This window comes from Patiria miniata, unplaced genomic scaffold, assembly GCF_015706575.1.
Source record: "Patiria miniata isolate m_02_andy unplaced genomic scaffold, ASM1570657v1 HiC_scaffold_27, whole genome shotgun sequence".
Taxonomy (NCBI): Eukaryota; Metazoa; Echinodermata; class Asteroidea; order Valvatida; family Asterinidae; genus Patiria; species Patiria miniata.
Genome location: NW_024037066.1, coordinates 4307536 through 4329443, shown reverse-complemented (window position 1 = coordinate 4329443; position 21908 = coordinate 4307536). Strand labels below are relative to the sequence as shown.

Below are 21908 nucleotides of genomic sequence, written 5' to 3'. Positions count from 1 at the left end.
CATAATTTACATGAGTATAAATAATTCTCTCTTATCATTGAAGAAACTAAAGGGAGGGGGGAGAACAAAGGGAGGGGTTACTGGTCTCATGCCCCTATGGGCTCCGTGCGCCAACAAAGAGGGTGCCCTTTTACCTAACAACGACGTCCCATGGGCGGGACATCTAGCTGGTTGACGCGCACCGTTCCTTGTGTGTGACGCACGTACACCAGGGGATTTGTACTATGTACACGCAGTGGTACGGCCGCGCGTCGCGGCAAAATTGCAGTCGGGCAAGATGGCGTCGGTCGGTCACCCCAAACTGTACTTTCTTTGCCGGTGAGGGGGTACTTGTGAACGAAGCGGATAGTAATGCGACTTCTCCAGACCACGGACCGTTCAGGTTCTCCCACAAACTTCAATGCCACCTGCAGTGACGTAATTAGGGTTAATATAATTCTGGGGGTGCACAAATTGCAAGGCTGGCACCTGAAGGCAAGCGACGGTATACTTTTGTTCAACCTCAATATTTTAAATGGGGGACAGCCGGGGGCACGGACATCCATGGGGACCCCCCCCCCCCCCCCCGTGCCCCCACTGTAGTTACGCCGACTGGTCTGCTCCAATCTAGTACCTCGGCAACTATCAGAGCAGAGAGGAGCATATGTATGTAATTTAAAGGGGGAGTCATACGGCCTAAAATCCCCCCCCCCAAAAAAAAAAATTGTTTTGGATTATTTACTAAGCCTATTTGGAAAGACTGAATGAAAGGAAACTAATCTAATGTCGTATAGCCTTGACAAAAGTCTGCGTGACTCCCACGGCATGGTTACTGTGTATATATACTGTACGTCCGTGTACAGTGTGGATTTGTGTCTGGGGCGTATCGCACAGGCAAAGCGGAACTAGCCATTGGGCTGCGCGCGGCGTACGCGTGCCGTGACGAGTAGGGTAAAAAGGCTGCTGGACAGTTTGTTCAGTGAAAAAGCTTGGCTTGACAGGCTTGGTCATGGCTAAATGTCGTACCGTTTTCGAGAAAAGACGAAAAAAGCGGTAGTTTACAGAGTCTGATTGCCTGAATCTTATATAACATTTCCCCAATATTTTGTTACATTCCTGCGTTGTCACAAGCCTAAAATTTGGGTCGGTAACAGGTCTGTGTGTCTGTATGTACACTAGCTAACACTCACAGTTCTCCAAGGCATGTTGGACATGAGCAGTTCTATTTAAAAGGTATAATTGTTAGAGTGGCCTGATAGTTCCATAGCAAGGAACCAGAACTGCATGGTTGTGTCAATTTTTTGCTGGTTTTGACCCACCCAGGGGTCCAATGTACATGAGACTCGAGCCAGCATGAATTTGACAAGGTATGAGTAACAAAAATCTGGAAGATGACCGTTTATCGGTTTATGATAACATTTACGAATTCATACCTACAATCAAAGTTAACATTAAAACTTGTTTTTTCAAAATGTAATTTTTGGATAAAGGTGGGTCTGGTTTTAAGCCCTCGCAAGGAGAATCAAAGAAATGCAGCGATTCCTATTTTAATCCTAACATGAAACACACGCAATTGACAAGAGCTGTTTCGGCGAACTACGTTACCAAAACAGCAAATTCTGAGCGGACTACTTTTCGTACGTTTAACTCCAAAAACAAACTGCGCGTAGGCTTGCCCGTTAAACTTGAATAGCGCCCTCAATCAACTAAAAGTAATTACACAACTGATCGTCATTGCACAATTGTTATGCAATCAAATACAATTCTTTCTAATCACAACGGCAAAGAACCCCTTTTTCTTTATTTAATCCTAATAGAACACACGTAATTAACAGGAGCTGTTTCGGCGAACTACGTCACCCGAAACAGCTAACTGTGCGAACTACTTTTCGTACGTTTAACCCCCAAACCAAACCTGCGTAGGCTTGACCGTTAAACTTAAATAGTGCCCTCAATTGACTGAGAGTATCGCCACAAATAATCGTCATTGAACAATGTACATTGTACTCGAATTCTTTCCAATCACTACAGTACCAAGGAAAAAACGTGCCTTACTTTCTCTTCCAATATCGGGCGCTACACTATTGACAGTACACTCTGTTACGTAATTTTTTAGCTCGTTCATTGTTACGCCGAATTGCCTATTCGACAACTTCACTCTCGATGGAGGAACTACCCCTCTCTCAAACTATTCTTCTTTTGTTTCACTTCTTGCAATCAACAATTCGTTGCATGTCGCGCGACAGCTCAGTCCGGTACTGGTTTCGCGCCCACGTATGTATAAGGCCAAATCCAGGACACAGTGGCTTTTAGGGTGGGCCAAACCTTCCGCCCACCCCCCCCCCCCGAAAGAGTGGGTCCAAAATGTCCGCCCCAAATTTGATATGAAAAGCAAGGGGGTATTAGGACTCTTCATAGCATCGGTGCTTGGTTGCGCATTTTTAATGCTTTACGCAGTGGCTGCCTTTTTTGCGACGTCCCTTTAAAAAAGAAAGAAAGAAATGGGTTTGGTGATTTTTTTGGGGGGGGGGATGCATGGCCCCCGTTGCCCCCCTCCCCCCATCCACCGTTGCACATGATTGTCCCTATTCACCTGTGGCATCTTGACAGAGCCAATTGGTTTTAACCGATTTTTTTCTCATTGAGTAAAATTCCAGCAAAATCCAAATGCATGTATTCCACTTTATAAATCTTGATTTTTTCAACTCGCTATAATAATGCGATCGAAGTCATTGATTCGTGTTTTACACAAAGCTGCGATAAACTGGGGAATTTTTGTTTCAGGAAATAAAAGTTCATCATATCCATGTTTTGGTATAAAAAAAGAAGTCAGTAATCGTAAGCTCTTGCGGAAGATATGAACCTATCACATCCCTCCCCAGTTTATGAACAGTAGGTTGTTCGATAATTTAGAAGGGCTTGGAAAAAGTGTACTTGCTGGGGCGTTTCTTTTCTAGTTTCAATACCGTATCTCGCTTCCAATGCAACAGACCCGAATACCGTCTAAATGCAGGTTGATCAGGTAAAGCGGTGTGTGCTTATTCGCTCTTTGTATTGCGATGTTGGAACAAAAGCGGAGAAGTTGAATTCAGTGGCGATTTCGTGTCCACAAAAAAAGTTACGTATTTAATACGGCGGGAGAAAGGATTGTGAATAAGTGCGTTACACCCAAAAGTAAAAGAAACTATTAGGTAACTTTTCCGCGGTGAACCATTGTAAATGCATTTGTGGTTTGTTCCTTCGGAAACAATACTTCGAGTCGCTCGTGCGAAACCAAAACCTCTCCTTGCAGTCTTACGCCAAACCAGGGATTGTGATGACGCGCCGTACGGTGAACCGGCCCGCCGCCGCCCGCCGGTGCGGCTTTCGAAATTTCTTTGGACAGACACTTTGAAGACCTTTTCATATTCTGCAGGCAATCCCCGCGGGTGTACACATTTTAGGGGGGGGGGGACAACGTCATTAAAGACGGCACGTACCCCGTGCTGTTTATATACTTTTTTTTTCTTCTAGGCTAACTACATGTAGTTTTAAAACAAAAATACTTTTTTTCCAATTTTGGGCGACTACAACCCTTTGAAAATGAGTTTTCATTTTAGCACACAAATGAACACAACCTGAGTTGTGCTGAAAAAATATCTGTACTTATGACTTCACACTTTGTTTACATGTCCATTTTCCTATAGAGCCAGTGGGGGTCCACGGTCCACTGAGCACCATAGGAAAGCACACACGTAAACAAAGTGTGACGTCATTAGTTTCAGAGGCTTATTAATATCTGGGCAGTGGCAGCCAATATGTCGACTTTTTTTGAAAAAATTAATTAAGTTTCTAAACGTCGTTGGACTAGGAAAATAGCAATTGGACAGTCAATTTTCGAGGTGAATCGCAGCCCCGAGGCGAGGGTCAATATTGAACCTGTTCGGCTTGTAGTCGCTCCCCTCCCCAACAACAAATTTTTTTATTGTGAAATCGCTCATTTTCTTGCAGTATATAGGATTCTTCACTTTTGCATATAAGACACAATATAGGTTGGTACCCAACACCCTATGCACCATAAAATGATGTTCGTTATTAATGGATTGGAAACCAGTTCAGTTGCTTGGCGTGTCTGTTTGTTATGTGCGCAAACGGAACCTGAAATTAAAAGCTCCTTATTTGCATCCCCCCCCAAAAAAAATATTAGTAATAATGATAAACATGCTTTTTAGTGGGGGATTGAGCAGTATTCCAAAGAAAACAGTGATAAAGAAAGAACTAGAAAATAATTGTATACATTGAAGGAAAAAAGGAGAAAAACATCGTTCAAACACGTCCAAAGATGTGTCGTAAATGACGCTGTTTAGCTGCTCCCATCTAACTTGCAATATTTGTTTATAAGACACCCTAATATAATAGCAGCGATAGGGGACGTAAATAACACATTCTCATATTATTGCTTTAAATTTGTGCTGTAGTATTAATTTCATCAGATTCATATCCTACATCCGATTCAACTTTGGCTCTCATAGCAAAGCGCACATATAAACAAAGCGTGACGTCATTATGTCTTATAAGACTTTTGGGCGAAATGCAGACACTGAGTTTCAATACCGTATACATGTACATGTATCTTTCTTTCCATGCAACAGGCCTACACCGTCCAAGCACAGGTTAATACAAGCCGGTATATGCCCCATTCGCTCTTGTATCACGATATTGGAACAAAAGCGGAGAAGTTGAACAGGCGAAGGCTTCCGATTCACATTGCAATAACGTATACGTTTTGGACAAAAGAAGTTACGCAACTTTTGTGTTACGTAACGGAGGGCTAATACGAACAGTGCGCTACACCAGTCATGGAAAAATACCCTCGTCTTGAAAGCAACTCTTTCACAGTGAAACCAAAGATTTGATCCAAACAAAGCTCAAGAGTCGCTCGCGTGAGACAGAAACCTCTCCCTCGGTCTTGAAACAAACTATACTAAGAATAGACCAGTCAAGTGGTTGCCAGGGCAAAGTTTCTGGCGTTGTTAGGCAAAGCTAATCCGATTACGTACTTAGACGCTATAATAGAGCACTGAAATCCATGCACCCCAAAAACATGGTCTTTTTAACTGTGTGTTTCTCAGGAAATATGCTCAGTATGATTGAAATGTTAAATTATAACGAAAGACGACATTCAAAACTTCATGTCAGTGAAAAAAATCTCGGTCGTCGATGCCGAAACGTCAATACTAGTTACTGGTATAAAGCTGACCTTCAAGTCTGGAAGAAATCGTTCGAAAACATCCCAAAATGCATGTATTAACCTCAATTTCTAGGAATCTCTCCAAGTTGTTTTTTCACGAGTAGTTCAACACTTATATCATCTAAGAATATTTCGAATTTCGACTTCATCTGTTGTTGCAAACGCTAGTATACCAACCGTGACTACAACCATGTCCATGGAAAATTTCGACGAGGATATTCTGTTGACACAACCGACGTGCATTGTTCAGTACGAAAGCCCTGTAGTGCCATCAAGTATATATTTTGTCCAAGTTCGGTTTTATGAGATACATTTTGACGAAGTTCGTTTTTATGAGATACATTTTGTTGAAGTTCGTTTTTATGAGATACATTTTCTCGAAGTTCGTTTTTATGAGATACATTTTGTCAAAGTTCGTTTTTATGAGATACATTTTGACGAAGTTCGTTTTTATGAGATACATTTTGTCGAAGTTCGTTTTTATGAGATACATTTTGACGAAGTTCGTTTTTACGAGATACATTTTGTCGAAGTTCGTTTTTATGAGATACATTTTGTCGAAGTTCGTTTTTATGAGATACATTTTGTCGAAGTTCGTTTTTATGAGATACATTTTGACGAAGTTCGTTTTTATGAGATACTGAGAGAAAATGTATCTCATAAAAACGAACTTCGAGAAAATGTATCTCATAAAACGAACTTCGTCAAAATGTATCTCATAAAAACGAACTTCGAGAAAATGTATCTCATAAAAAACGAACTTCGAGAAAATGTATCTCATAAAAACGAACTTGGACAAAATATATACTTGATGGCACTACAGGGCAACATAACAGGGACATAACATGCTCCATAGATCATCATTTCCATGTTTTGGTATAAAAAATGTCAGTAATGGTAAGCTCTTGCGAAAGATATGAACCTATCACATCCCTGCCCAGTTTTTGAACAGTAGGTCGTTCGATAATTTAGAAGGGTCTTTGAAAAAATGTACCCGGTACTTGCTGGGGCGTTTCTGTTCTAGTTTCAATTCCGTATCTCGCTTCCAATGCAACAGACCAAAATACCGTCCCAATACAGGTTGATCGGGTAAAGCGGTGTGTGTCCTATTCGCTCTTTGTATCGCGATGTTGGAACAAAAGCGGAGAAGTTGAACTGACGACTTCGTTTTCACAAAAAAGTTACGTAACGGCGGGAGAGCAAATTATAAATAGTGCGTTGCACTTAAAAGTCAAAGAAAGTAACTTTTCCACGGCGAACCATTATGAATGCATTTGAGGTTTGATCGATCGGAAACAACGCTTCGAGTCGCTCGCGCGAGACCGAAACCTCTCCGTGCAGTTTTATAACAAACCAGGGATCGGGGACGATGCGCGGTACGGTTGAACCGGCCCCGCCACCCGCCGGTGCAGCTTTCGAAATTTCTTCTGACAGACACTTTGAAGACCTTTTCGTATTCCGCAGGCAACCCCCGCGGGTGTGCACGGTTTGTGGGGGAAGCAACATTAAAGATGACACCCCGTGTTGTTTACATACTTTTTCTTCTAGACTGATTAGTTTTCGATGTACGTCTTTTGTTTAAAGCGAAAATTTACTTTTATTCCAATTTTGGGCGTCTGCTACCCTCTAAAAAGGAGTTTTCATTTTACACACAAAGGAACCACCTTGCGTGAGCTGAATTAATATCTGACAGCCAATAATTCGTTGGATTCTAGGAAAATAGCAATTGGACAGTCAATTATCGAGGTGAAACGCAGCGAGGGGACGCGTCTTTAACAACTGAACATGTGATATTTTCGGCATTAAAGGGAATATACATCATTTGCTTTTGCTGTAATTTTCAGAAATGGATGGAATTGGGGGGTTGGAAATATATAGCAAATATAGTTACACTGACTTTTTTGAGTTTTGGGGTTCGAAAATGCTATAAAAACCAAGAAAAACAATCATTTTCCTGTGGTCTGGTTCCCTGACTCCATTTAAGAAGAAACAGAGCAGTTTACATATATTGGGGAATTGTAAGGTCAGGGAACCAGTCTAGCTGGCTTATACCCGTTCATAGGTGTGTAATCGATTGCAAACAAGTGCGATGGTCAACTGGGGCCAGTATTTGAAAAAAAGCCAGTTTTTTTCCAACGCTGATCGGCCGATCAGCGTTGGAAATTGGTACAAAAATACCACTTTTCTTGAAAATGACAGTATACCAGGTGTCATGATTTTACAGGATGCTTTACACTGTCATTCACTAACAGTCCAGCAAGGTATTTCAAAATGATTTGGTAGTTTTATTTTTGATGTTTGCAAATGTTGTATTTTCCCTTTAATCAATCCCCTCCCCAATAACAATGAAATCGCTAAGTTTTCTCGCAGTATATGTTCGTTCTTTACTTTTGCATAAAGACATGATATAGGTTGGCAAGGGTGGATCCAGGGGGCCAACGGGGGCCATGGCGTCGCAATAAAGGCAGGCACTGCATGCGTACACCACCATCTTTTCCTCCAAAAGATTTGGTTAAAGTGGTCAGAAATAGCCTCAGATGTCCAAACACGTCCAAAGATGTGTCGTAAATGAAGCTTTTTTAGCTGCTCCCATCTGACTTGCAATATGAGTTTTTAAGACACTCTAAAATTATAGCATTGATAGGGAGCGTCAATAACACATTGTAATTGCTTTAATTTTGTGTGAATTCTAGATCCGATTCAACGTTGGCTCTCATAGCAAAGCACATGTAAACAAAGCGTGACGTCATTATATCTTATAGGTCTTTTGGGCGACATGCAGACACTGAGTTTTGACACCGTATACATGTACTTTCTTTCCATGCAACCGACCTACACCGCCCAAGCACGGTTAATAAAAGCTGGTATATGCCCCATTCGCTCTGCACGATATTGGAACAAAAGCGGAGAAGTTGAACAGGCGAAGGCTTCCCATTCACATTGAACAAAAAAGTTACGTAACGGAGGACTAGTAGGATATGAACAGTGTGCTACACTCGTCGTTAAACAAAGACCGTATCTTGAAAGCAACTCTTCCCACCAATGAAACAAACATACTAGGAATAGACGACACATCGTGACAACATAACATGCTGCATACATGCTCATATCAGCTACCGTCGCGTCCCTCGACTATGTTATATAATACGGGCACTCGCCGAGCCGGGCCCGCCGCTTTCGAAATGTCTTCAGCAAGATAATTTTCCAAATCGTGACTGAAAAAAAAACGATAGTGAAAATCGAACTTGTCTCACAAATATTAGCTTAAAATTCTACAACAAAATAAATCAAAAGCAGACACAAGGTCAAAGTGAAAGGAAAGAGGAAAGGACATCGAGTAGTCAGTGGATACTGCAACATGGACTTACCTGTTCAAACGTTTCGTTATAGAAGTCAGTTCGGTTCATTTATTTCCAGTGTTCACAAGTCAGTGCGTTATAATGCATAATGTATACGTGCACATGTACATGTCCAACAAAAGAGTGAAAACAGTAGAGGAATTGTAAGAAAACACAGCTTGTCTATAGACATGGGCCCTATAACACCATAGGCCTAATGTTCAGACATCAAGTAGCAATCAAGCAAAATGCTGTGTTCAGAGAAAAAGATTTACATGCGGAGATAAACAAGGGTACAGGTATCAATCATTTTATAAGCAAACATAGGAATGTAAGGAATAAATAAGTATAGTTTCATTATTTCATATATCAACAAAGTTAACATTCAGCAAAATATATTTTGTAAACTTGCAGAACTTCTTCAGGAATCAGTGGAGAGTACTATAACTTGGTTCCCTCGTAGTTAATAGATTGTGAAGCAAAAGAAGTAGTTAATGGCGGATGGAAAATGAAGATTTACCGAGTAGAGTGATGCATATCTAAATTCCTTTAAAAAAAAAAGGATTGAAGAGTATAAGGTATTGGATATAGACCGATACATTGAGGGGAAAAAATACGGCGAATGTACCACATATACGAATACAAACATTTGAGCAATTGCATGCCTGAATGAAACAGGTTCGTTTACAAGTCATTTAAATCGTTTGTTTATTAAGGGAGTTTAGAAGTTTAGAACACAAAGCGCAAATTGAGCTGACAATCCGCCAAGTGTTTCCGACTACATATTATTAAGATTCGGTGATTCGAAAACTGTGATTACAATTAGCCTAGTGGTTAGGGTCATCGTCCACAGACCGCGGGGTCCGGGGTTCGAAACGGACCGCGGTGCATTTTTTGGTTTTCAATACACGCGCTCAGTCATTTACTTTAAGAGTCTTAATTCCCCGTCGTCAATCACCAACCGACCTTAGCTCAATCAGTTAAGTAGCCGGCTGGGACTGTCTGTGAAGTCCAGGTTATGCATCTACTCATAGGTACGGGGCTCTTTTGCTGTCTCGGCAGCAAGGCATAGGGTGTCGCCTCGTTTCCTCCCTTAACGGTGCTTGGCCCTCCGGGGTTACATGGATGGACAGGGAAGGAGGTGTGGTGGGCCGGGGAATCCGAGACCCAGGAAGAGCCCTATATGGGAGTCGGTAACCAATCGCGACCCCTGAATGCTTGGTCAACACCACATAACTTTTTGGGTTTTTTTTAATCCCATTATTTTTTTTTTCATGGTCGAGACTTTATAAGGTACAGTACAAACGATTTTCTTCAAAAATAAATTCGCCCTTATAATTTTCCAGCCGGGCTTCTGAAACAGACTCTTAATTTTCGCAAGCCCGCATATTTCCTTTATATAATGTCTTATAAACAGGAATGTATAGCACAAACTAATGGGAAGCTTGACATCCGAGAACAGAGATTGCACATTTTATCACCTCTAGAGGGCAGTGTTCAGGGATATGGTTTGCTTTTTTTATCATTTTGCGGCGTAAGCCAATATTCACATCCGGGCACGTGATCACAGTCCTTGTCCGTTTCTAGAATCCTCATCACCTATCAATATTTGTTTCAAACTTCACGAATTAGATATTTTGGAAGGCCGGCCGAGATGGGAAGCGTATTGAGACGGCAGTAATAATCACTCCGTAAAGACGGTAATGACACAGATTATGAGGGGGGATTTGGTCTAGTTTTTCACAAGTTAGTGGTACTTCGTCAGCCAATCGAGAGGCTGTCAAAATTTCATTTTAGCGAACCCATGAAGAAAGGTGTTTGTTCATTTTTCATCCTACATTGGCGCATCTGCTAATGTCCCACTTCAGTAACATAACCCTCCTTCACTTTCTTGTCTGTCTCTTAAATCTTTATCCGACCTCAAATTTTTGTCAACTTCACCAATTTGATATTTTGGAAGGCTGAGATGGGAAGCGAATTGGGACGGCAGTAGTATTCTCTCCCCAAAGACGGTAATGACACTGATTGGAGGGGGGCATGACTTTGCAGGGGCGGATCCAGGGATTTTCGCAGGGGGGGGGGGGGGGGGTTCATCAGCCAAAAAAATCTAAAAATGTACACACGTTTTTTTCTCCGGACACTTGGCCTCCGAAAAATGAAAATCTGGGGGGGGGGGGGGGGGGGGCCGCTGGTACCATATTTCTATAGGGGGCGCTGTTCAAATTCGACGAATATTAACACTAGATTAGAGAATGGTGTACCGTATTTTGAACAGGCGGACCTTAGACCAGTATATTTTTTGGGGGGTGTCACAGCGGGGGGGGGGGGGGGGGGGGGGGGTTCTCCTTATTTTTTAGGAATTTGTTTGAGAATTTTTTTTTGGACAGAGCTGGGGGGGTTTGACCACAACCCCCCCCCCCCCCCCCCCCCCCCCCTGGATCCGCGCCTGCTTTGGTCTATTTTTTCCACAAGTTAGTGCTACTCTTCTTCACCCAGTCTAGAGGCTGTTAAATTTCATTTGAGTCAACACAGAAATGTGTTAGTTCTCATTCTATATTAGCGCACCTGCTGTACATGTTCACTTGTCATCGTTCGGCAAGACCCTAATCCCTAATTCCAAGACACAGTTATTTCTGAAACACTCCACTCTCACACAGATTGCTTTGCTACTTAATTTAATGGAGTCCTTCAGTAAATGTGTAGTATGAAAAATTGGGAAAAAAAGTTAGAGATAACCTGAACCAATGAAAGAATATGGAAGTAAGATACGAGTCTACATTGATGTATCTGTCTGTAAAGAGAAATCGTTGCACAGTGTCTTAAGATTTTACTTTTAAAGATCAACTTTGTAGAGTAAAACCCGATCTATTCTGGGGCCTATTTGAAGCAAACATGATTAAAGTCCGTGATCGTATAAGTTATTACCACAGCTGATTTTGTAATCGTATGTTAAACTTGCTAAAATCACTTATCGACACGTTCATTGCATAATAGGTCTTCTTTCAGGTAACTATCCGGGCCGAAGTTTGTTACGCCGAAACTTTACCAACCGATATGCGTACTTTATGACGAAGGTCTACTTAAACCAAAATTAATTGAAATATTTGCAGCTAGGGCTCTGCCACTTTTTTCCTCTCGTGTATTGGACAAAATGCTTACGAATGACTTCATGTAAAACCGCAGTTGCAGCGGGTCGTCAAACTAGCTTTTGCTATATTCGTGACTATAGTTTCTAAAATTGGTTCGAACAGTCTTCAAACTTAAGTTGATTTCACAAAGTAATTATGACTTTCTTATTTTGAAAGATATACCAGAACAACAAAACAAGAATAAAGGTTTAAAAGCCCTCTGTGTTTGTGGAGAAATTGCAGTTTTCTTTCACGCTTTTTCCCAAAAGTCTTCATGGTAGTTTCATATTATTTGGGGAATATTATTTGGAAAAAAAGGCAGTTACAAAATGGAGGTGCGTACTCGAACCAGAAAGTAACGTCCCTCCTTCTTATTCTGCCATTACGTTTACATCATGCGTTACTCAGAAACTTTCTCGGGTTTTTTGCCGTTGTTTTTTTTCTTTCAAAATCCACCATCTTGGTCAGTATTGTTTTAATATTGTTTAAATCAAATATTGATTGAGTATCAGTTAATACAATGAGTAATATACGCGTTAGACAACCAGCTTTAAAGAAATAACAAACAAAAACACCACTTTTTAACCTCAGGAGAAAACAATAAGCAAAATTGCAAAAAGACGAAAAAAATATATTATATCAAGATAAAAGGAACGACTTTGCTACTAATTCCACGTTAACTTAGCCGGGCACCATGTTCGTTCAGGCCGTGTATCTTGCCGTGTTCTCTAGCAGTACTCCACGATTTCCTCCCAGTAGCATCCCTCGTGGCAACATTCCTCATGGATGATGTTGGCCTTACGCTTGCTAGGACTTGCCAGGAAGGTATTGGCATCATCCTCGGTCAAAACCTCATCTGTAAAATAAAAAGAAATGACAACCTTTGTTTCAGCCGTAGATTATTAGGAACAATAATAATTGAGCTACATGATTTGCGTAGTTGTGATCGTGGAGGAAGGAATATATTGCCTATTCCTTCCTCCATGTTGTGACTAGACTCGTGACTGAACTTGTGATTTACTCATGTACTCTGACTCGTAATGAATTCGACTATACAACACTGCTTTCGAAAGAGGGATCTAGACATGTTATGTGCTTTTTTTACCTGAATTGTTTTCATCCTCTCGTTTGTGGTGGTGGTGTGTTCCAGGGGGTGACAGAATTAGTGCTTCCTGGAGGCAAGTGTACTTGAACTGCATACCCACATTTGTGGGCCAGTCCAGGCCCTTTATAAAACAAAAAAAACATTCGGAGGTCTCAGTTTAATAGCAGTTATGGACATATGTGGGACTAATCTAGGCCTATGGGCTCCTTGCACAAGTACCCCATCAACGGCCAAAAAAGGAGAGTTGGGGGAGGGTGACCTTGCTGGTTTCCGATCCATCCACGCTGTGTGTCCCGTCCACGGAGCTCTCAAAAGAGGTAAAAACGCGCCCTCTGTTGTTGGCGCCGCACACGGAGCCCATTTTGCTATTTGTTTTGTCAGCCAGAAGGCCTTTTATAATCTTTATTCCCTGAAAGATTTGGGGGGGGGGGGGGTGCGACAATCAACAAGTCTTGACCACCACCCAAGCCACATTTCCTCGAGAGTTATACTACGCAGCTTGGCGAAATTCAGCGATTAAGTTAAGTTCAGTGGTGTTCCTAAATCGCCCGGCGTGAAAATGGATACATCCGCAATATGACGTACAAGAACAATATCTGCGTTTGTTCATTAAATGAAGGCAGTGTTCTCAGTGGCGCACCGGGGGGGGGGGGGGGGGGCCTCGGGGGCTTGATCCCCCCCAAGAGGTTGTCTATTTCTCTTTTTTTTAGTCCCACGATTTGGCCTTGGTGATATGAATGTGGCCTGTTTTCGAGTAGTATAATAGTGGCGCCACAAACGTCAAAATAGGCCGCCCCTCATAAAAAAAAAAAAAAAATATATTTTTCTGCGGCCAAAAATTGTGGGCAAAATTGTTTGAACAAAATCAACTTTTAACAAATTTGTAAAAAAAAAAAAAAAAATTGAGCCCCCCCCCCCCCAACCAAATCCTGGGTGCGCCACTGAGTGTTCTGCTAGTGATACTGTAGATCGAAAAGTCTGCCAACCTTGACGTGACTCAAACGTAACTTCTTTTTTCAATGACTCTATTTTTTCTAGCAATACAAAAGTATTTCACTTTTTGAACGAGAGATTCGAACCCCGTAAAATCGGCCCGTGTTCTGTTATGGAATAATAATTTACAAACCATTCTTAAAATTGCTATTTTCGGCTTAGGACAAAAAAAAAGTCCGTTTCCGCCAGACGGAAATTGTGTGGACTAAGGCAACCCAGAAGATATTCCTCTTTCGCGGGTTTGCTAATTGTTCTTTATAATAAAACATACCAATTGAAAATTAACTGTGATAAAAATAATTCGTATATTTCTCTTAAATTCTTAAGTTAGCTAGCGAGCTATTTGATTCATGCTTAATGGGTAAGTGATAGCGGAAACTATCGTGATTAGCAGCGCCAGGATTTTTTTCCAGGAGCAAATGTCATGGAGCTACTGAGCATGAAATTGTGGTAAGCAGAGAAAATACGTGCTTATGGCATTATCAGGTAACCAACCAAAATGGCATGGGATTTATACTGCTTGTGACTGGTTCTCATCTATTTTCTGCTTAGTAAGTAAATCTGCTAAGCATTTTTTTCCCGCTCAGCAGATCATAAAGGTTTTGATTTTTTTTTATAGGAAATGGAAATTTGCTTACACAGAGAATCCGCTCTTGGTCTCCATCTCTCCGTCCTCATTGCTGTCAATCTCTGATTCTGCCAATGGCTTGGGGACATCTGAATAGATATGTCAGAATGCAAACATCCACAAATAAATGGTCACAAATAAATAGGGTGTTACACTATACGGTTCGTGAGTGATTGCATCATACAGGGTGAGTCCAAAAAGAAAGTGAACCAATTAATGATTTTTTTTCTTAACAAGCAATCAAATTTGAAACTCCAATGAAGTATATCTTAAAAAGAGCATGCTTTTCCAATCATCTCAAAAGAAGGAATTACTGAAATTGATCCATGCGATCAAAAGTTATGCACGTATTAATGAAAGAACCCATTTTATAGCTGTCTAGAATTACAGATTACACAACGGCATTCAAATACAGATGAAATTTTAATCATTAGGCCTAAGAGTCAAGCTGAAACATTATTTCTTTTGTCAGATTGAGTTTTGACCATGAGGAACAAGTCATCTATTCATTTTTTTTTGAAATAATAATGGCAATGTTGGTATGTTTTCTTTTGCAAGTTCTCCCTAATTTCATCAATGTAGGAAAACGTCCATGTTTCATTGTATTTAATGGGTATTCCAGTGCATGGCGCGCGCGGCGCGTAGCACGGTCATTTTTATTTGAGGGGTATTATTTTTTGACTTGCACATCCGTGCTGAATTGTAGACACTTTTTTTCCCGGAAACTTGGCCTACGTAAAATCAATAGGGGGGGGGGGGGGGGGGGGGGGGGGGGGGGGGGGGGGGGGGGCTGGTTCCATCTGTCGATGGGGGCGCTGTTCAAAACTTTGAGAAAAAGGACCTGCAGTGAGTTTCACTCAACGTAGCCTACGCCATGTGTAAATAGAATTTACGTAACAGGTTTTGCTGCACAACTTCCCATTTTGGTACATCCAGAAATTATTATTGTCAGGAAGCGTGCGCTTTAATTAAAAAAAACAACGGTGCCAGAAAAACAAATCAAATCAAAATGAACAAAGAAAAACACGAAAAACAAACCTATTAATTATAAGTGTGCGGGTCGGTGGTGTTTTTTTTCAAAGTGGTAATTTGATTTGATGCAAATCACTGAATAAGAGTGATGATAATAATAATAATAAATTGACAAAAAAAATTGTAATAGGAGACATTCCCATAGACTTGTGCTTAAACAAAAACCAACAAAAACCCTCCCATACCCCACTTCAAAATACCCCCCCTCCCCAAACGTTTTAACTACACTATTCTCGCAAGTATTTTGAGATAATACAAATTCGTTCTAGAAAATGTGAAAACATTAGGGAGACACTAAAATGTCTCCCTCATGACCATGAGTGTCTCCCGAAGGGCATCCCTTTTCCTTGGTTCTCATTTCCGATCGACCCTGTTTTAAGCTCCCGACGACCCAAGAAATACAATTATTACTGCCGACCCTGCATTTCTGGAACCCCATTAACAAAAGCAAATTAACAAATAAAGAAATAATAAATGAATGTAAAGTTAAGGCAATCAAGCTCTGTTTTATTTGAAAAGCTATTGAAAATGAATATTCAGTTTTACACGACATATGTCGTATAGCAACCAGCAGAATCCCAGAAGATGAGAGGGTGTTGCCTCTCATCATATTACAATGACTAATTTAATTTGGTCATGTATGACCGCAAGTTTTGGTTGAATTTAACAGAAATTCCAACCCAAACAATGACTATAGCTCAACCCAATTTTGGGTAGTTGCAGTTTTCACCCTTGCTTGGGTAAAATTAACCGAGGCAATTTTTTTTTTTCAGTCTTGTGTCTCTTGTGTAAAACTAGTGCGTCACGGCTGCCACTATAGCCAAAACGTTCCGTTCGGTGCAGATATATTGGCAGTCAATTATAACTTGCCAAATATATAGTTTTATTATTTTATTCATTGATATCAAGCCATGAAACTCACTATACAACAAACAAAACTAGTCAATAGATCGGGGTTAAGTGACGTCAGTTTTCATCGGTTGCTAATTGTGTTACCATTCAGCACTCCAGACTCGATGGAATTTCAAGAACATAGGTCTGGACGATGTGAAGGACTGTACATCACGCGACGTCAATCATTAGTAAGACTCAATTTGCCAACTGTTTGAACAGTTGTTGAGGAGACAAACACCCGCATTTTTTCTCCAAGCGGAATTACAACTCCTCCTGTTTTGATTATTTTACAAAACGGGAAATGGAACGAAATTGAAGTCACAATTTGGAATTTAATGGGCGCATAAACACTTGAACACGAAATAGGCTCCATATTCTAAAACGTGAACTAAATTAAAATCCGTTATTCATTACTCCAAGTGTCGTTGCACTGAGAAATAGTGGAGCAGCCATGCACTGAACAAACTACACAGAAAAGCAAAGCAAATTGTTCTGTACCATGGTTCCACTGAGGTAGGCTGCATCCGAATCAGTTGTCTAGAGCTAAGTCTAGGTCTGCGCCCATTGAAAATACGCGGGGACGCGCTGACAATAGACGTAGCCGTAGCTCTGGAAGCCCGTTTCGGACACGGCCGTACTTTCATTCTTGTCCAATTAGACTTGGTGCGGGTTAAGTTCGCCCGCCACGCAACGCCTACCGCAAACAGCATACAGTCCCAGGTATACATGTATAGCGTTCGGTCGTGCACTAACATGCGGGGACGGTTAGTGCAAATACGGTTAGATACAAATTACCTAGACATGTCGAAGCCTACAAACGATAATAAATACGATAAACAGCGCTGTGCTAGTAAATATCGGGGCAACGAGGGACAAACAATGACTGTCTAGTGACTTGCCCTGAAGTCTATTGTCCAAGGAACTTCCTCAGTGATGTCAAATTATACGGGCTTGAACTTTAATTGATCACGCGATCTTCCCAGAAGTGCCCAATGAGGTTTTCCCCCACCGTCCATTCAGACATCAGTTTCGATTTGTTGAAGTGGTCCTTTGTATTATTGTGCTGGTATAATTTGTGTCGAGAACGCCCCGGTGACTGACTGACAGGCGCTGATAATTGCTTGTAATCGAAGAGAAACAGCATAACAACAACCAAGACATTAGTCTGATTTACCAGACCAAAATATTCAGCACTATATCGAATTAGTAAAGTTGACCTTATTGCAAGCTGATACCAAAGACTTAAGACGAACCTCAACTTCTAGACCTGATACAGATTTTGGCCCACGGCCTTAAGTGAACCTACAGATGTGTTGACATTGGGGGTGCAGTGGTGATGAAATTTTAAAAAGCGAAAGGAAGAGGCAAGGAAGGGTAGGATGTAGTTTGGACAGGGTTACTCCAAAATACCAGCACATTCTATCCAATTACAATCGGACGGCACTACTAAACATTTCCTGGTGTAGTTTGTGTCCACATATGAAAATATAATTTAGTGTTTGGAAAAAGAAGTCTGATTATTAAGGTAATCATTCACTTTGTGAGTTTGATGCATCGAGCTGTTTAAACATTTCTGTCCAATTTCGGGTTATTTGCTCCACGTTAGAATAAACAAGCGAGACATGAATTTGGTAAACACCGGAAATATAATTACCATTGTTATGTTTCATCTCTGAAACAAATTGTAATTTCAACAAAAGTAAACATTTTGACAAACATCAGGTAACTCCTTTTTCCGCCCTGAGGTACAATTGCAGGTAGTGCCCATCACCTCCACAAACATGTCTCAGCAAATCAAGCGTTTTTTTGGTCGCAAAGTTTCCCTTTGCAGCTGAAGTCTATAAAAGGCCGATGGTTAGCTCTAGTTCGCAACCATACGGCTACATCACTTCGACGGTCACTTGCTACAGTTGATTCGAAGTAAAGGTTCCGCTACATCATCATCATCATCATGAATCTCCTCATTGTTCTTGTGCTTGGAGCCTGTGCTGCAGTTGCTCTGGCATCAGGTTGGTCATATCATTTTCTGATTCTGAGTTCTTACGTTTCAAGTATTTTTGCTGACCGTCCCAAAGGGCCAGCCTATACGTGACTGACTGACTCCCCGACTGACTAACTAAGTAACTGACCGACTGACTGAATAGAATGTATGTAATAAAATCTTAACAGCGCCCTCTCTTCAGTCACCGCTTTCTGATTGGTTGTATAACAAAGGAGCGCGTGATAGATTGAGCACAACATGGACCAATCACCATCATCATCGGTTCTTTTGAATTTTGGAATAACTTGTTGGTATCGGTACCTGATAATATTTTCATTTACTTACATAAGTAGACAGATGCATTTAAATTTCGTCAAATTAAGGAAATACACATAAAAATGGGTAATCGGGGAATTGTGATGTCCTCTATCATAATGAAGATTAAAAGTGAATGTAAATAGAAAGTAATAATTACCTAGTGTCCCACTGTTCTTCGGTAAACGCTCTCGAAGTCTTGTTCTATTGATTAGTTTATTTGAGTGTGTATAATTGTATATATAGCCTATGTTTTTTGTGAATAACTGTTGTTTTGTCTGTTGTCTTGTTACTTGCTCTCCCTTCTGCAAATGAATGTTATCTTCTGTGTTTAGCGCTACGACTTATTTTGGCACCATTTTTAGTTAAATATCTGTGTGTATTTTGTGTGAAAAGAATAATTGTGATGAAATCACTGCAGTTGTGTGACTCCACTTCATGCAGAAAAAAACCCAGAAAAGTGTCAAAACAAAATAAAACTGTCGAAACAAAAAATGCAAAGTATTTCCTCATTTGCCTACAATTTAGAGGAGAGAATGCTTGCATATATCTGTCATTTCATTCGTTTCAAAGGCCCTTATCATACTGACATGATGTAGTCCGTGTATGTGAGGGCGCTATACGATAAAGTTTGTCAAACGTCCGGTGGTAACGAAGTGAAAATGTTGAGAATGGCCTTGGTATGTAAAGGGTTAATATGAGCAAAATAACATGCAAAAGATGATTAAATGTTTGGGTTGACCGTTTAGTATGACGTCACAGATCACATGGCATGGTCTATATAGTGTAACATCCTTTTATATTTGTGACCATTTTTTCCTCGGTGTTTGCTTTCTGACTTTTAGATGACACCAAGACATTGGAAGACACCAAGACATTGGAAGACACCAAGGCATTGGAAGCCTTAATGCAAGCGATTGAAAGTAATGCGCTAGATGCAGAGATGGAGAACGTGTAAGCTAATGTCATCATTATCATTTTTGTTTTAATCATAACCTTTATGATCTGCTGAGTGGAAAATAATGCTTAGCAGATTTACTTACTGATTTTGCCGAGCCCGTCTTTTTCTGCTTACTACGATTGTGCTCAGCACATAGTTTCATAACATAATGTCGCTCTGTTACTGAGACGAACAATCCCGTTTTGGTTTTTGACGCGGCGGACATTTTGTGACATAGGCATACGTAATTCCAGCCGTGTCCATTCAATGTACGGCACACGTTAAGTGTGTGACACATAATACACACAACACTAATACAAAAATGTTGTTTTTCGCACGTACGCAGAACTTGCAATGCACCGGTGGTACATGTGCATCAGAAAATCAAGACTAGCGCCGTTTTTTGAGAGTCAAATTTTGGACTCCTGAAGTTCATTCTCGCATATGGTTCTCTCTCGCATCAAGAATAAAACAAAAGCGCCCAGTCTTTAAAGAATGGTTGTGTGGACGTTTATATCCTATAGACCTTTATCATGCTGCAACCATTTTAGTCATGTTCCCTGTATCTAATAACAGTACTGAATGATAATGTGTTTTTGTGCAAAAAAGAACCAGACTATTGTTTTCTTCCAGCCTCACTTTGGTTACATTGATTTAAATGAGGAAAAATCACGATGGCCGCAACAGGACAATGGTCTATTGTTCAATGCTCTTTCCGTCAATAAACATCATTTCGTTTAAAACTTCTTTTTTGGGGGGTAGCCCAATTGGGCGCATTCTATGACGCAATGTCCTTTTAAGTAGTTCACATTTTGCTTACTTTGGTAAACGGAGAGAAATATGCGATTTATAATCCGAATAAGTTTTCAATCCATTAGTTTTTTTTAACTGAAAAACAAGTTGTTAAACTGGGCTCCTGCTAGTCTTGGCCCAAGACGCCAGTGATCAAGAGCGAGTTGCATTGTTGTGTAGCGCCCTTGCATTATTGGGTTTTTTTACGTTCTCTCACTAAGGTCTTGGTCATTTGTAGCAATGGGGGCGGGGCCATTTTATGAAACTAAGACCGTCTGTATACATTCGGACAAACGCAGTTCTTTTTTTATAGTCGCTCGATGATTGATCACTGCACGTATAGCGCATGTTTACCGTCGGGTGAGCCATGGAAACATTTCTTGATCACTGATTGGTTCCCTAGGAAAGCGATGATGCTTTATAATCACCACAGTAGGCCATGCAGGGCGTATGTTTACAATCGTCGGGCAAGCCATTGAACCTTTTCTCGATCGCTGATTGGTTCCCTATGGAAGCCTAGGGAGAAAACAAAGAAAGAGCAAACCGCTGAAACGAAATGACCAAGACGTAAGTGCCAGTAGGCCCACTGGTCTAATTGTTGTGCCATTAGAGGGCGCACTTTGCACCGTCCACTATCGATCACTAGCGTCCCACATGTCCATAACCGTGCTATTAACTGAGACCTCCGAATGTGTTTCGTTTAAAGGAAGAACGGCGTCTCCACGGGATGGTGGCACCACCACCATCACCATCACCACCATCACCACCACCACATCCACTACCACTACCACCACAAACGAGATGGAAACCAATCAGGTATGTTGTTAATGATATAGGCCTATAAGAAAAGATACATACCATGTCTAGATCCTTCTTTCGAAAGGCCTAGTCGAGTCCGTTTATACGAGTCAGAGTACATGTACATGTACAAAATGTACATCATGAGTAACTTTGTAAATCACAAAGTTCGGTAATACGAGTCCAGTCACAAAGTACGTGTACACAAGTTTAATTATTGTTCATAAAAATCTACGATTGAAACAAAATATTTTTTACAGATGAGTTCCAGGCTGAGGATGATGCCACTTCCTTCAGGCCACGTCCCGCTAGCAAGGCGTAAAGGCCAACAACATCCTTGAGTAATGTTGCCACGAGGGATGCTACTGGGAGGAAATCGTGGAATATTGCTAGAGAACACGGCAAGATACACGGCCTGGACGGGCATGGTGCCCGGCTTAGTTAACGTAGAATTAGTAGCGAAGTCGTTATCTTGACATGATGTATTCTTTCGTCTTATAAGTAATTTTGCTTATTTTTTCCATTTGATTTTTAATTGTGGTATTTTGGGGATTATTTTTTTTTGAAGCCGGTTGTCTTACGTGTATATCACACATTGTTTCTGATACTCAATCAATATTTGATTCAAACAATCTTCAAACAATACTGACCAAGATGGTGGATTTTAAAAGAAAACCAACGGCCAAAAAAACCCCCCAAAACCGGACAAGTTTCTGAGTAACGCATGACGTAAACGTATAATGGCAGAATAAGAA

At 40.9% G+C, this 21908-nt stretch overlaps 2 protein-coding genes across 2 annotated transcripts in view; one reads left to right on the top strand and one right to left on the bottom strand.

Annotated features, from left to right (window-relative positions):
* LOC119734153 (uncharacterized histidine-rich protein DDB_G0274557-like) overlaps nucleotides 1–8660 on the bottom strand; it is a 29246-nt gene extending 20586 nt beyond the window's left edge. The window contains exon 1 of the transcript XR_005272051.1: nucleotides 8578–8660. The gene's annotated coding sequence lies outside the window, so the exon portion shown is untranslated. The remainder of the gene's footprint in view (nucleotides 1–8577) is intronic.
* Nucleotides 8661–18226: 9566 nt separating this feature from the next.
* Nucleotides 18227–21616, top strand: LOC119734475 (alpha-2C adrenergic receptor-like). Its single transcript, XM_038208002.1, has 4 exons — nucleotides 18227–18336; nucleotides 19469–19577; nucleotides 21062–21171; nucleotides 21414–21616. The coding sequence occupies exons 1-4, from the start codon at nucleotides 18279–18281 to the stop codon at nucleotides 21473–21475; spliced, it is 339 nt and encodes a 112-aa protein (XP_038063930.1). The 5' UTR covers nucleotides 18227–18278; the 3' UTR covers nucleotides 21476–21616.
* Nucleotides 21617–21908: the final 292 nt, after the last annotated feature.